A 17,358-nucleotide genomic window follows, 5' to 3' on the forward strand; every position below is an offset into this window, starting at 1 on the left:
GTCCCCCGGATGCTGACTGATGGACTCATGGAGCAACGCCTTGACATTGCTCGCAAATTTCTTCAACAATTTTAAGGTGGGGGGAAGCAAGGAGAAGTTGTTAGTCTCTATCGTCACTGGAGATGAAGCGTGGGTATTTCATTATATCCCCGAAACAAACGCTTAGGTGGCAAACGCTTCAAGAGCGACGATGAAGTCTGAGCAGAGGTCACACACTTCCTCAATGGGTTGGCGGGAGACTTATTCAACTTAGGGATAAAAAAGCTGGAGCACTGTCTTTAAAAGTGTGTCAAAAAAAATGGAGACTACATTGGAAAATAGGCAAAAGTGTAAGCTTTTCAAAGATGTGAAAATTAATATCAATAAAAAAAGTTTTGTATTTGTAAAAAATATGGGAACCTTACTTTTGGTACAACCCTCGTAGCTTCTTTAGTTGGACAATTACTATGCTTCAAAACTTTTCCTGATATTGATTCAATTATGTACCACAAGTGAAGTTCCTGATCTTGTGTCCAAATAACATGCAATTTCCGTGACTCCATCATTTAAGTCGATAAGAGTTATTAAAAAAGATGAGTAAAAGTACAAAGTAGTTTAATTTATCTTGCGTAGATCATTTGTTTTTTTACCTACCTAGGACTTCGGAATTTGGCATATAAAATCTCCTTCTGAGAGTTTTCCCTTAAGAAATTACATTCACCATTATCTGAGCCTTTTTTTAAATTGTTATCAGCTAGCTGACTTCACTGGAAATTCAATGACATCTGCCAATTTGCTCTGTTAGCATTTTGAAATGTGAATGTTTTTCAGTAATTTTTGGGTATACTTTTGTTCTGCTGAGACAGAAATCCTTAGATATATACTTAAGAACTCAACTTGACATCAAAAGAGCCAAATGTGGCTTGCTAGCCATACATTGCGGATTGCAAAAGAATATGTGGATACCGGGAGAGATGCGTGGGGGGGATGACGGACAACAGGAGGCATGGTGATTATTTATTCTGAGGTTCATGCCCTACAGGATAACCTGAAGGACTTGTACCCCATTCTTTCTAACCACAAATCCACCTCCCAGATTTTCCGTACTACTCCACAGATCACTTACAAAAGACTACCAAATCTAAGCACCTTTTTCAAAGCCCCCTGCCCTCTTCAAAAATCCCAGCCAGTCACCACCATCCCACATTCACATTGTAACCGTCCTAGATGTAAAACCTGTAAGATATTTTCTCCACCCTCCCCTACCCACCTGTACCTCCAAAAACGTCATTTACCTCATTCATTACAACTTCTGCCCGCTTTCTATGTAGGCTGATGCACCGCCCTCCTTAACCTCAGAATAAATAATCGCTGCACCTCCTGCTGTCCGTCATCACGCCACGCATTCCTCCCAGTACCCACACATTCTTTGTGTCACAACTCCCTCTTCAATAAATGTTTCAGAGTATCAGTTGTTGCCTCCCTTCCCCCAACTGACTCCGCCCTCAATTTCCACACCCTCGAATTGGCATACATTTGGCATCTGCAAGCCAATGGCTTCCCTGGGCTGAACACCTCATGCCAACCCCCCATAAACCTCCCCATTTCCCTTTTCCAATGCACTCCTTTCCTGATCCCCATTTACTGCTTAGGTTGAGAAAGAATCGACTGCTTTGAAAGCTTCGAGTTTTATTTTTTCCCGTGAGAGTTTTTCTTTTTATATGTCTGTATTTAAGAGATAGTGACTCGCTTTTGAACCATTATACCATTTGTCGTGACCTCGAAAGAGCACGATACTATTTGGGGATTCGTAGCTAGAGGTAGAGAAGGATCTTAATCGACAGAGGCAGTCATTATAAAGGAATACACACCCATTTCTTAAGTAAAGTCCATTTAATAACATTCAGTAAGAATACATGTGAGGCTTTGGCTAACTTACTCGTCAAAAGAGCTCATGGCGAAGCAGAGTTGGAGAAGGGCCTCTTTTCATCTAAGTCCGGACCTGCATACCTATGGTATATACTTACCAACTTCACTGCTAACTTAAGAGCCAGTTAACACATTAAGTAAGGGCCTCACTGAATTTAACCTAACACAAAACTTAACTGCTCACACAAACATGGTGAGCCATATAGAGTGGATACACACTGCAAGGCAATGGGTTTCCTGGTAATTAGGTAGCCTAAAAGGCGAGAAAGAACTCGTGGGTTGCAGGTCGCACATATTTGCTATCCCACTGTAACAAAACGTTTTTGCACTTTTCTAGGCTCCATCAACCTCAAAAATTCCAATAACTACAACCAGATCATGAAGACAGAAAATTCATATCAACACACCAAACCTGATTTCTATATCTTAATACTTGAGAAAGAAAAGGACAAAATGGATACGGAATGACAGATGCTACAAAATAAATGCACATAAAAATAAAATTTACATACAGAATATGTATTAGGGAATGGGCTACTGGGAAGTTCAATTTGGGAGGAGGGACAGATTGGGATACTTCGCAAAATGCTCCATGCATACCTACCGTAACTGGTTCCATGCCATGGAGCATTAACCACACTTCATGAATCACTCTCTCCATTTGCTCATTTATTATCTGAAGGGTTGCATTAATTTCTATCCAAGCAGCAGATGATATCCATTTAAATAAGGTTGATAAATCTAAAAACACATAGCTATTACACAATGGAGATATTGACAATATTACATGCATATCCTATTTGTAACATCCATGATGAGTCTTAAAAATAACGTTACATATATATCCAAGATGTTATATATATGACATAAAAATATTGTTATTCCAAACAGTATCTATAGGTAGCATGTGTTCTGTATATTTTTTATTTTTATTTTATTCTCAAACCACCGGATACAGCTCTTATTGGCCATTTTATACCGGGGTATTCAACAAATGTAACAAGTAAGTGTACGCAAACAACCATGCCCAGGACCGGGGAAACCTACCCAGGCGGGACTCGAACCCACGACCTCTTGTCTGGCAGGCGAGAACGTTTCCCCACCGCCACCGAGGCCGGCAATATATAGAATTGAAGAGCACAAATGTTTAGTTTATATTTCTGAGGATTACCAAAAACCATAATATGCACACCCATTACCTACTCATTAGATGTTGTGAAAATATCTAAGAGACGTTGTAATATGGACCTCCACGTCCACTGTTGGACATCGCATCAACATCATTCGGCGGGTCCTATGCATATTTGACAGGTATCCATACAATGTTAATAGGATTAATATGGATATTGCACAGATGCCATATGTTTACGTTAGGAATGTTTTCTGAATGTTGTTGGGATATTGATTGCTGCTTGGGCAGCTAGTAACTTTTCAGGTCACATGATCTGCCTACTGATAGTTTACTTTATGCGTGCTTTAAGGTATTAAAAGCAACCCTTAAGCAATCGTGCTGGTCCCTAGTATACCAGTGGATAATTTTTCTTTGTACACTTTTTGCCCTTAGTCGAAATCTTGCAGCACTCCTCATTTCCTTCAATGACAATACATATTTTCTAAGCGTGAATAGAGTTCAATACGTATGAGATTCTTATTACAGATACAAAGATGACTTCTTGAAACCTAAGTCGTACTGGTGCATAGAATGTGCAGGCAGAGGTGGATTCAGCATCAATTTTGGGAGGGGATGAGTCTGGGAGTATGGAATAAGAGGGGTGTTCTTCCATGTAGAATTTTTTAAATACCCATTTTTTACACATTTTCAAGCATAAAATTTTATTTTAATTCCTAAGCACAGATTTAATTGAACTATTTTAGGCATTTGAGGATAAAAAATTATTTAACTAATAAAAATTATAAATATTTGATAATATTTAAGGGAGGATATTGACCCCTGTGACCAAGGTCCTTATATACGGACGATGCTTGTGACCTAAATCTGCCTGTCTGATGCAACTGACTGCTGGGCAGATGAAAGCCAAAATTTTCCCATGAGGTTGCTTTGCTCTTTTTCATTAGAGTGATAATACTTGTGAGGTAAGAATTGAATTTTATATGCTTGGGGTTCAAATTACGGCTACAAATACGGACTTTTGAAGCCTCGGAGTACATTTTACAAATATTTATGCTGACCTTTTGATGCAACAGAATGACATTGGGAAGCTGGGTACATTATTTTACAAGTAAAAGTAACAACAAATGATTTTATTTTCAATTTAACATTTATTTACATTCCACAACTTGTTGTCAATTATGTCAACAATTTTGTGAGGAAAATATAGTTCAGAAAGGCATTATCACTCCCTTGCTTGTAATGCTGTCAGTCTACAACAATATACACATATTTCATTTCAATTAATTACAACTCAACTTAATGTTTCAAAATGAACAAGACTTAAGGAAGAAAACATTTCATCACACAATAACTTTAAACATTGAGGTTCGGCCAAAACACCTCAAAGAGTCAGAATATAAATACATTTTAACAAACAGGGGTAGAAAACAAATAGGGGGAATTTACAGAGAATGAATAAATGATATCCCATGCAGATAATTTTGCATCAATGAATTAACTTAAAAGAAAAACCTGCCATGGTGCTCATAAAACACCTTCACAAAATGGAACACGAGGGACCTTTTTAACTGAGAAGGAATGACTTTCACAGCTTGGTAAGCAAGTAAAGGAACAGCATCACACCACCTACAATTTGCCTTAGTGTATTTACAATTAATTGCAAAATCTGGTTTATAAAACTATATACAGTAAGAGTTGTAGCACTTCAACTACTAAACAAGGTTACTAAGATTTTAAAATATTAAAATTACAAGTAAACAAACATCTCGGATAGCTTAGATTCCTACAATTTTCCATTTTTCTTTTTATTTATTTTGCAATAATTCTAAAAGCATTAGTTTTTTATCATGAAAGTCCTTGAACTACAAGAAAATTCATTGGCCTAAACCATTATTTACCCATAGCAATTGAAAGATGCATTGCTGTGCTTTATCACAGAGGATTCATAGATTAAAATTTTATCATCTGATTTAACTCAATTGACGATTCCAGCAATTTGAAATATGAACTGATTTAGGAAAAGCAAATAGGTGTTGTTAATACATGTAAATTGGAGTAAAAAAGATACTAAGACTTATTAGAGTAAAAGAGATAAATTAAATAAATCACAGCCTTTTGGATCTTGAAGCACTGATTCAGACTTTTTGCCCGATTAATAAAGTGTGTACCAAATCAGACAAAATCCAAGTGACTTTAAAAACAGGGTTACAAAATTCAACTGAGCTTAAAAACAAGGTTACATATAAAAATGGGTGAAACACATAATAATGCTACATAAAAATTAACTTACTTAAATGCTTTCCAATAACCTAAACGTGAGAAATAACAATACTGATTGGATGTTTGTTACATTGACTTCTTCATATTCATTCAACACTAAAAAAAATATAATCGTGGCCATCATCAAATGAAAATTGACAGAAAAATAACTTCCGCAAGTGACAACTACAATAGAAAGATCTAATGAACTTTTTACAATGAAACTTCAATTTTTTTTACTGTAATAAAATTGATTCATGTCAATCTTCTACTGCCAAATGCCTATTGGTGGCTGTAGCAGCAGCAGAGAAGATATCGAAAAATTAGAGCATTCAATCATAGTGAGCACTCTGAGTTGAAGTGAGCAAATACCCCAAAAGTACTTGAACGATGCACCCTGATTGGCTTAATTAATAACAAGATTTTAGCCATAACTCACTCACTGACTAAGCACCCTGATAAGCTGAACTAATAAATTCAATTCTGTCATAGCTATGTCAAGTATTTATGATATTGAAAGAAAAATTGCTAGAGGTTACTATAAAAACTTCCATTCAAAATGATCTGACAACAGTAAATTATATTGTAATGACGGAATTTCTGTGCTCTCAGCTTGAAATAAGGAAAAACCTGTCAACCAAAAATACAAGTAATGACTAAAACAATAGAATAGTAAAATTTCATAGATCATGAGCATTATTTTCACTTTTCCTTATACCTACATATATAAATATTATTCTCATAAATCTCAAGATATTTCTCATTTTTGTGACTAGCCACTTTCAAATTTTGGATTAGCAACAACATGTTTTATCAGCTGTTTTAAGCTTGTCTGTCCTATTAAAAATACTTTGTATAAAAAACGAAAATTATTATTACAGTTGAAGAATATACAATCAGCAGTCTAAAACTTCCATCTTAAATGTCTTTCCAATCGGGTGGGATGTATCAGGTCCATCATCTTGAAAGTCATCCGTTGGGAGATCATGGTATTCATCAAGCTGTGAAGTGAACAAGACTATTCATCAGTACAACAATAAATATGTATTCCTTTTTATAACAGGTAATAAGTAGTCATGCATAAAGCTAAAATATTATGAGCAGGAAAGAGCTAGAAGCCATTCAGTCATCCATTACCTATAAAGGTATTGCCTATTCATAGTACATGACGAAGAGCGTAACCAGGAACAGAACTGGGGAGGTTGTTCAAGTTGTAACATTTAAGAACGGAAAAAGTGAATGAATCCAACATGTTAAGAAAACTGTAACAGCGATTTATTAGTTTTTAAAATTATTTCCTCGAAAAAAAGTATTTTAGCAACACGTCTTATATGTACTAATAATATTTTTCGTGGGTTTAAAGAAAATTTGCTGAAAACTTTCGTTTCAATTCAGTCCCGATTTTCCTTAAAGACTTGCACGATTTTTGCTTCTAAAGGGGGGGGGGGCAGCTGCCTCCTACTATCCTCTCTGGGTACGCCCATGGTACATGATAATACATCACATCTAATAATACTATGCTAATACAGTACGTATGCATCTTTGGAGTGAATGAAAAGTGCTCGTCAAAATAATAAAAGTCGGTTTGGCATTAATGATAACATAACTTGTTCAGGCACAGATTTCTATCCAATTAAAATGATGTGTGACTAAAAGGCACACCACGATGAAGAGAGTGAAATGCGTCATTACACAAGTACATACTGTTACTTGATGAACCCTGATATCACGATCGATGATACCAACAGATGAAAAAATTGCAATAAATCAGACTAATTACAATGCCATAAGAAAATATGAACTTAAAAAAATTATTAAATGCTGATTACAAATCTTTGTTCTTATTATTTTTTTACCAAGACATCATTTTTCAACTATAAATATGCAGCCACCAAAAACAAGCTTTACTTCCAAAATATCACAAGAATAAATTTGACATAATTGCTTGTGAAGATTGAGACAATTTTCATTGCGTATGTAGATATTGTAGACCTTTCACTAAATACAGTTTTAGGCATAACCACATGCTTTGATGCTTAGCACATAACAATAAAGTAAAGCATCAAATTTATCGGTTCAATTCATATCTTTTAGAGGGACAAAAAGCCATGATGTATTAATCTGTTTTCCAATATGTAAGCATTTTGAATGAAGTAATGCATTAGTCATTAACTACTCAAATTTATTCATGCTCAGTCTACCAATGCAGATCTGATACAACTATAGTAATACTCATTCCTTTCTTCTATGTCCAAAGGCAAGATAAGACACAATATGGAATGAGGACACACTAATGTTGAGGGCAAAAAATATTCCAGTTTCCCAATTTATTGTTAAATCAGTGAATTCAGAGATTTAGGTGGATAAATGTCACATTTAATTGCCACAATTCCATATAAAAAATTATATATTTACTACCACTCTGTTTAAGCAAAATTTTTTTGAAACGGAAAATCAGATGGTCAGGCATAACTTTGAAAAAATTTAAGTTCACGTCGTACATTAGAACTTGCTTTTTATGCATATGTAAAGAGCAAAGGCAGTTGGCTAGTCAGATAGAGTAAGTCCCAAACCATATTGTTTCAAGAAAAGTCTTATAGTCACGTCAAAAGAAATTTCATTGGATGCTGCTGATAAGCCCTTACCGATTTCAAGTCTACTTCTTATAATTCTAATGATGTTAAAATTGACTCAAACCAAAATATGCACTTCATCTTCATGCTGCTTCAGCTATAATGATCAAACTGAGCCACTTTTTTGGCCTTTTGTAGCATGCCATTGGTCATAGCTACTTCGGTGCCCCATACATGATGTGACCGACATGGCGCATGTAACCGAAAGCACGCAAAAACTCAAATGGAAAGGACCCTGTTACATATTAATGCAAAAGGAAAAAGAAAAACATTTTGGCGCAATGGGTGAATTTGTCTAAATCCACGGCAAGGATCATGTTAATACTACTGCCAAAACACAGCCATTCTGGCAAGAACTGGTTGATATTCTTTGATGATGCTCTTCTGAGTTTTTTTTCCTTCCATTTATAAATTCTAACATATGACGAAGGCATCAAGAATTTTGTGAACCCAAAACAACTACATTTCTGCAAAATCTACTAGAAATTAGCCTTAAATCGTGCATTTTTCAATTTTTAATTATCTAATTTTTGAAAGGTACTGCCTAGGGCTATAGGAGTGATCTAGAAGTCTCAAAGTTTTAGGACCATATTTTGAGTCAGTTCCATAGCTTTTTATTGCTGGGAAATATTTCCCCATGAAAAATTGAATATACAGATCCTCCCTAGTTTGCAAGAATGGAAAACCATTCACACTGCTGGTATCTCCTTAGGTTTCTAAAACTAGTTGTGTGCCATTTATATCTTAATATTTATCACTTTTTAAGCTTTAGTCTAAAGCCCTGGCAACATGGTGGCTATTATTACTACCCAATTAAAAATAATTTGAATAAGAGATTCTCATAAAAAAGAGAAAAAGAGAAAAAATAATAAAAAAATCAAAGTTACAGAATTTTGCATTCTTAACAATTAAAAACTAAATTTCAGCCTTCAAGGAAATTAAAACTAGTCTTTTGCATCAATTTCAAGTTTAAGGTCTGAAACTTAGCAGAAAGACATACTTTATGACACACTTTAAGTGCATATTTTTCGAAAGAGCTGGGGACACTTTCCACCATCTTCAACCATAAAACCCTTTCAAATAACCCCCTAATGTAACAGGACAAATCAAACCTTCAAACCACATTTAATTGGTATTCAACTATCTCATCAATTAGTAAAATGATATCAATAATAATCAGCGCGTATTTGCAAGTTTTCTCGCATCTTCCTGTCCACTTAATATGGATTTCAGCATAGAGGAATATTTTAAGCATCATAAAAATGGTAAATAATATGGAAATAGAAAATTACTGTTTTTCAGGTAACATTCATCAATTTTTTGCAATGAGACATATATTGATAATGCATACATGCATTAAGAATATGCATATTTAATTTAAAAATTATCTCAGAGATGATACCCTTGTAAAAACCTCACTAAAAACAGTACTGGCCTGAAGAAATTGATGCACAAAATGAATCTAGGTCTACATGGTGCAAAAACTTAACCAATATAGACCTTAAAGGAAATTAATGCACATCAAAGAATTGAATACATAAATAGACATGCTAAAATAGCATCACATTTTTCAATAAAAATAGAAACAATGATACACATAAATCACTACCATATTAAAAAATTTCTGAAGTTACCACTACGATTTCCTACGAGTTAACTATTCGTGCCAGACTAAGTTAAATAAAAACGTCCATTGTGAGAATCTGAATCACAAATCTTCATTGACTAAAAAAATGGGCAGTTAAAATATGCCTCTAATTTAACCTTGTACATAAAAGATGCATAATTTAGGAAAGTTAGAGCCACATTACAAAGGCAATTCATAGAAAGAATTACCCTGCAAATGGTTTAATTTGAACATGAGAAAAATTTTATACCCATGCTGCAGTTATGCAAGGGGTGTGAAACTTTGTGCTTTTGAATATTAATCAACTCTCCTACACTTTGATTTTGGACTTAATTTTATATTAATATCTAATAACGTCACCATAGTAATTTTTGTAATATAAAATGCCTATGATTGAGAAACACAACTATTACTTTTTTATGGTGTTCGCTAAGTGCTTAACTTGATTTTGCATACACTTGACAATTAGGGCCCCCGCGCACTGGCAACTTTTACAAAGCAACTATTTGGTTGCTTTGTGGATGTTCAAATGAAACACACGAAATTGACTGTGGCCCCGCGCACGGGCAACTTTTAAGTTGCCGCAACTGCCGTGTGTTCCATAGGGACTTCCTCAAAGCAACTAAATAGTTGCTTTGTAAAAGTTGCCAGTGTGCGGGGGCCCTTAAGGACGACAATCTCATTTGATAGTATAGGAACTGCCTATGTATAACAGAGAAGACATCTAGTAAAATTGTTAACATTGATCATCAAGTGACTCAAAATCAAGATAAATTCATTGCTGGCACTTTCGCAAATACCCTCAGTTTTCAACGTTAAAGCTCTTAAAAAAATAAAATATAATGAACTATTCCCCAAAAATTACAAAAGATATATTTTAAATGAAGTATTGCTTAATAAATAAACCACCCAAAAAAGAAAAGCATACAAGAGTATGCATAGATATGATAAATCCCTTTCATATTATTTCATCATTAATAAGCAACATATGTACTAACAAAAATCATGATATAAAACAAGAATTGGAAGGACAAATGAATCCATATCAAATATAGTTAACTTGCGGCCAGATTATGAGCTAAGGAGAGTGTCAAAGTTTCACAGTAAAACATGTACATTTATTGACAGAGCATACCATAAATCTCTGACAGTTTCACCCAAGAATGTTTTCATTGAAGCATTTGCGGGTCAGCGTACTTGATATAGGGGATATCAAGTGGCCTATTATGTATTTGGTGACTTTTAGTCCCAGTCATAAGTAAGTTCATCATTTGGAATGATAAAATATTAGATTGCTTACACAAATCACTGAAATGGGCAGAGTAAACTACTGAGAGTTTGACTTAAAAAAAGGGTCCTGAGATGCTGACTCATCAGTGGTGCAATAATCTCATTCACTACTTTAGTTCTTCTCCAAGGAATTTAAAACGTTTGGCAGGTACAGTTTTTTTCCACTGATTGACCATTGTGACTAATTTCCTGCCGGCTCTCCTCCTATATTTTATAACTTTATTGTAACATCCGATCATCTCTGAAATATGTTGCAAGCCATGCAGGAAAAAAAGATAATCGGGGTGGAAGGAGAGGGAAGCACATGGCGAATAAAAAAGAAAACCTGCATTTGGTTCAACAGCATATTGTGAAAACCTCACCATAAATGTATTCACTTCATAACCTTCACCCAAAATTTTGTCCTGGACGGACTACTCTAGTGTAAAATAGAAATTTGCATGAACCAGTAAGCAAACTGTCAGGTATTCATGGCACATACTGTTCACTGCTTATGCATATGCCAGCTAAAAGGAGCACATCTCAAGAAACAACCAATACATTAATACAATCTACTGCCAGTAGCAATCTTGTCAAAAAAACTTCCAACGACTACTCAAGCTAAAACTTGGCAAATGCCATACACCGAAGGGCATGCTTCAAGTGTACCAACCTAATGAAGCAAAATTAGGATGAATGGCCACTCGATTAACGCTGAAAATAAAGAGAACGTGCACTGATGCAGATGACCAACTAAAAGGCCCCTTCAACATACTTGAAAAAGCCTTTAGTCTGCAACTCACATTTCCGTCAAATTTCTGCGATTGCTTCTCCTTTCGCATCTTCAAACACTGCATAACACACTGAACAACCCACCTTGTCTCTTTCACAAACCAACAACCCACCAGAGCACTCCACTCCCCGTTTATCATCTGTGTCACACCTCCAATTCCTTCCCAATGATTAAAAATATAGACATGAGAGGAACACCTAACATGTTAAACGTGAATTACAGTGAAATGATTTTTCTTTTGATGGTAACGTAATGAACATAATGAAAAACGTGTTTTAAAATCTCCTTCAGCTATTGAACATGTTATCAATAACTGAATTCATGAATGAAATGAACATTGTGTTTGAAAAATAGTGCAGAATAAACTCAATATAAGTACTTAAATTATCAGTCGTCAATATTTCTTGTTCTCCGACACATTAGAATGAGATAAACAAGGAAATGGCGATAGAAATACAGTTCTCAAACAATGTGAAAGCCTGTAATATGTAGGAGGAATATAAATATTCTTATCAAAGGGAAACAAAATGCAGCAAAGATTCTCACCATGAGCTCTGGCTATGCTCCTTAATTTTTGAGTAAAATAATTTTCATCAAAGTTTTTTTTGTATGTAATTCATTTTTAATTTCAACTAGGATGTCTCCAGAATTAGAAGCAGTTGGAATAAAATAATGCATTCACATGGATGAAAAGTATCAATAAGAATAGCTTTTAGGAATTAGTACAAACACCTCATCTAATATGCTTAGTGAAAATTGGGTCTAAGAGAGTAATAATACCATATTTGCAAGAATCTATGACGAACATGATTCTAAGATAGAACCCCTTTTTGCTTTTTATGAACCCCCACATGGAAAGCAACTAAATTTTGAAAAGTTATTACCGCCTATCTCCACATATCTTTCAGCTCAAAATCTCCAGGAGAAAAATAATCATAATTTAGATTATGTAACCCAAGAATTTAGCATCTGATTGCAAGATGAATCCTCTCCTCATCTTAGATTTGTGCAAATATGGTTGATGCTTTTAACTTTTTGATTTTTGACTCGCTGAGTTTTTATGGACCAATCAATACCATATACCAACTGACAACAAAAAAATTTCTCCTAATCATGACATCATCACCGATACTAACACTACATTTGAACCATGACAAAACCAATATTCCACCTCAAATATTTTTAGCAAGGCTCAGACCACTAATAAAACAGATTACCAAAGCAACAATTTTATTATATATGTAGTCACAATTTCATTTGCTTGCATAATGATTTCATGTTTCACTTTAAAATTCAAACTTTGTTTTCAACTGGCTCATGCCCTACTACTCACCATATGACTTACTTTGTTTCTAATGTCTAGATTTCTGTACTTCATTTATCACTAAGCAACCCATTTTGTTTATAATATTCTTTAACATTGATGATTTCACTACATGACTCATTTAATGCAGAATTAGCAAACTCCTATATAACATGATTTGCCAGAATTTGAGTGTCTAGAGGGATTTTTTTGGTACATTAAACTTAAGCAGTATCACAAAACCATGTTAATAATGAATACCTCAGTCTGCGAATCTCCTGCACTGACGAATATCTTGGGGAATCCATTCACCAAGATTGGCTAAAGGTATTTCGGTGACTACCACTGAGAAACTTTTCAGGTATTTCCTACTTCCAATGCATCGCACCTACCAACCCCTTCACCGCTTAGTGGATCAACGAAGATGACTGTCTCCATAGAGTCATCTTTTTAGCCAAGTCGTAATTGTAAAGGGCAGTGTGACACTGACGGCTCACCACCGAAGACCCACCGCCAGCTTTTTTGTTATAGCCCCCTAAGGCTTCAAATGAATGGTGAAATTATACTGTACAGTATCTCATACTACATTCAGTTTGTTTTGATCCATTTTATGAAAACGAAGAATCTTAAACTAACAAATACCAATCCAAGAATAACTTTTATGCTGTATTTGAGCAACAACTTAAATAAATATGTTTGTAATGATAAACTATCCTGATGTAGATACCAATTAGCAGGAGATGATATAGAACTTGTAATCAAATCAGCAGTTTAAAAAAATTATGACGGGTTTGCCTTAACATTAAAATAGATAATTCAAAATATTTGCCCAATTACTTAGGAAAAGCAAAGATTATTTCAATGATTGTGGAATTGAAATATATACTCACATCTACATCGCCCATCATCTCTTTGGTGGATGCAGTTGTGTCTATCCTTCGAATAGCACCCTGGTGTATACTGGTATCCAATTTGAGCCACTGGAACCTTCTCAGGAGGAACACCAAAATGATGGGCAGAATTCCAGCCACAATCATTAGTATGGCTATGATTAAAACCCAGCCTGGATACTCTTTATTGACAGTTTCTCCCTGAAATTAAGCCAATTTAATGATGGTTTACTCTAAGTTTATTTAAATGTAATTTTTACAATGACTTTTTTTTACCTACTTCATTCTCTGAAGTATAAAAATTGTGGGCAGGAATGAGAGTGGACTACTAAATAAGTATAATATCCAAAAAATACTAATAGGAATATGGAAAGTAAATTGATTCCACAATGGTTGGCCTATCGAGAGAGGGCAGGAAGTATAGGATATCTCAGGTTTTGGAGAGAATGTTTGGAGCATTGAGTGATTACAGCTAAGAGATAAAATTACTTTTCCTGAGAGCCTTTGGCATAGGATTTTAAAAGAAATTATAGGAACATTGGATTGAAATGGAACAAGCATGAATTAATATTACCACAGAGGATTCGCCAGTCGGCCACAGGATGTTGTCATCCACAGTGTATTTAAATGGGTTCACAAAAGCAACCAAATGCATCACTGATTACAGAGTGATACAAATTTCACAGAGAAATAAGATATCATTATGGCTTTATGGATTATAAATTAAGAATTTATAATCATGATGACATTACACCCATGTCTTGTATAGCGCAAGGGATGCGTTCCGTGGGGTCTTTGCACTATACGAATTTGCGTTATACGAGAGCGTTTTAACATTGGGAAGATAGGGATGTGTCCCTGGTGGCGTAGGTGTTGGGTATTTAATTTCTTCTAAACCATATATATTCCCATAAATAGCCTTAGAATACCTTTTTCATATAAATTTTATTGTTTAAAATATCTCTTTAAAGATAGTAGGCACGCATTCAAAGAATTTTATTAGAGTTTTAAAAAATTTGTACGTGTTTTTGAAATTCCCTCCTGTTTTGTGGGTGGGCTAACATCTGCTATCTCAGGGGTTCATTGAATGCCATTTCATAGATAGCAGAGTTTATGAATGATAAATCAGTTTAATTTGAAGTCCTCCGAGTCATTAGCAGCTACGTGAAACTGTCTTTAAATGCCTTGAAACCTGACCCAGGTTTTCCATCCCTGAAAATGAATGAACGAGAATGCATTCATTTCCAAAACAATATCATCTCCTCAACACTAAAAACTTGTTGAGGGGGAAAGGATCCACTTTCAATCACAGCTTGGAGTTCATCAGAAAATGTTGCGGTGACTGCGTTATCAACACTTGCAGATTCACCTGATATCGCCGCACTGAAAATACCTGCTTGCCGTTTAAAATTCTGGAACCAACCGGAGCTTTCACTAAATGTCTCGGAGCGATTACCACCCTCGTCTTTTTTTACAGATTCACAATGAAATTTCCGGACGTGTTGACTGCTTGGTTGAAGTTGGTCTGGCTGATGTTTTAACTTCGTCTTTATTCAGAAAAAGGCATCGTGAGTTTAAACTTCCATGCAATATCGCTTTGAAACTCTCCATTTTCAAAACAATTGACCTCTTTCAATTTCTCTTCTAGGTTTATGGTTTTTCTTGATAACTTCTTGATTTTTCTACCCACATTCCTATTTTTTGCCATTGTTCTCTTGGTTTTTACTCAGCATGGCTCTATCAAAATCATCTTCTACTGCTGAACAGTATTCCTGAGATGCAGAGGGCCTACGACTGCTGGGAGGGAATAAAGTCATTGTGTTTGAGACTCTTTAGCGGACCCTTTTATGTGTTGATGCTATTCATACCCAACTCGCCCACCTCTCCATTTCTCCCCCGTGAATACCCATGACCTTGAAGGCTTTAGCTTCGACCCTCTACCTGGAAGTCAATCGCCCGATAACCTATGACGGCAAAAATTACGTCTCATACTGTATTGCTTAAAAATAAACTCATTTCCACTAGCTCTATGCTTAATTAATGATCTAAATTAACTATTGTCATTCTCTTAAGGGGACGAGATAAAATACTTCGGTAGGCCGGCTATCTGGTCCCAATGACGAGTAATACCTTTGGCCATTGCAAAGCAATGGATTTTGATAAATATATTTAAAAAAAAGAAGATTTAAGGCAAGCAATACTATTAATATGTGTAATATGATAGCAATTTCGTGTGTACTTAGCGCAAGTTCATGTTTCATCATGAGAGCATTCAAGTTTTTTTATTGGGCTACACTGCATTGCGATGTTTCCCTGAGGAACGAATTTGCGCTATATCGAAATTGCACTGATTGAAATTGTGCTATACGAGGCATGGGTGTATCAAAATTTTTTATGCAATTCCCCATGAAATTATAGGGAATATAGAGAGTAAAAGGATCATTCTGCACTCATGTCCACGCCTTTGATATTTTTGAAAATTTGTAAAAAACTCAGCTATGAGGAAGCATAAATAAAAGCTTCTATGAGATGGATATAGAGCCTCCTCAATGCATTATAGTTTGGGTCATTAATGACAAAGTTGCATCTACCTTTGAGGCATCCCAAGCATGGTAAGTTGGCTTATGAATCACTCGGAACACTATAGATGACACCAATATGGTAGTCATAATCAGTGGTCCTAGTAATCTCCATGTAATTTGCCAGTATAATCCTGGTCGCACACCTGTCATTTCAAAAATATCTTGAGTAAACCTGTAATTGATTAAAATGAAATTAGTTTACTTCACATTTGATGCCAATTCACCAACTTATTCCTTAGCTCTCTTTTAAAAAAATGAATATTAGCATTGCGAGACTAGGATACCAGGCAAAGTCTGATATGAATAACATACATAAGACCCTCACATAGCACATGCAAAAAAGATGAGATTTTTGAGAAAAGATAAGAGAACACATGATGAATCTGTTATTTAGATATTGAGATAGAAATTGACCGAGACTCTTCCTTATTACCTTTGATTTACCAGAAGCCGATTTTGGTTTCAATTTTCCATAAAAAGTATCTGACAATGATGATAAAGGATTTATGCTCTCGTCTCTAATTCCATATTTAGAAACTAGACTTACTACACTTGATAAAGAGCTGTACAGCAAAAAGTAAACACATGGTAAAGAGGCAAACAGAAGGCTGGCAGAATTGATAGGAGAAGATCGATGAGTTAAATTCATATTGGTGAATGCAACACACTGAGTCAGCTTACTTTCTCTTTACAGATTGGCCAGAGTTCAGACTGATCTCAGCTCACTTAGTAAATGTAGCAATAAATTTAACTCAAACACAATTCATGAACACATTCATACATGAACTAAAACTAATAATAAATGCCAAATATATTATGGAATTATAACAGCTGAGATTCATAGATACTTCTGAATGTGTAAAAGCAAGTTATGATAATGAAATACTTACTTAAGAATTTAAAGCCTGAATCACACAATCACTTTCTTTCGTCGTGAAAAGTGATCAGTGGAGCGATCGCTT

At 35.1% G+C, this 17,358-nt stretch overlaps 1 protein-coding gene across 4 annotated transcripts in view; it reads right to left on the reverse strand.

Annotated features, from left to right (window-relative positions):
• Positions 1-4,155: 4,155 nt before the first annotated feature.
• The window catches only part of LOC124156287 (sodium-dependent neutral amino acid transporter B(0)AT3), a 120,789-nt gene continuing 107,586 nt past the window's right edge, over positions 4,156-17,358 (reverse strand). For 2 of the 4 annotated variants that reach the window (XM_046530735.1, XM_046530737.1), the window contains exons 8-10: positions 16,406-16,568; positions 13,815-14,015; positions 4,156-6,300 (exon numbers count right to left, since the gene is read on the reverse strand). In XM_046530735.1, coding sequence (XP_046386691.1) covers positions 6,196-6,300; positions 13,815-14,015; positions 16,406-16,568 — 469 coding nt within the window. In that variant the 3' untranslated portion in view covers positions 4,156-6,195. Of the gene's footprint in view, positions 6,301-11,501; positions 11,543-11,631; positions 11,781-13,814; positions 14,016-16,405; positions 16,569-17,358 lie in introns of all 4 variants that reach the window. The other 2 variants (XR_006864296.1, XM_046530736.1) reach the window with 2 other exon arrangements.

Source organism: Ischnura elegans, chromosome 3 (assembly GCF_921293095.1).
Source record: "Ischnura elegans chromosome 3, ioIscEleg1.1, whole genome shotgun sequence".
NCBI lineage: Eukaryota > Metazoa > Arthropoda > Insecta > Odonata > Coenagrionidae > Ischnura > Ischnura elegans.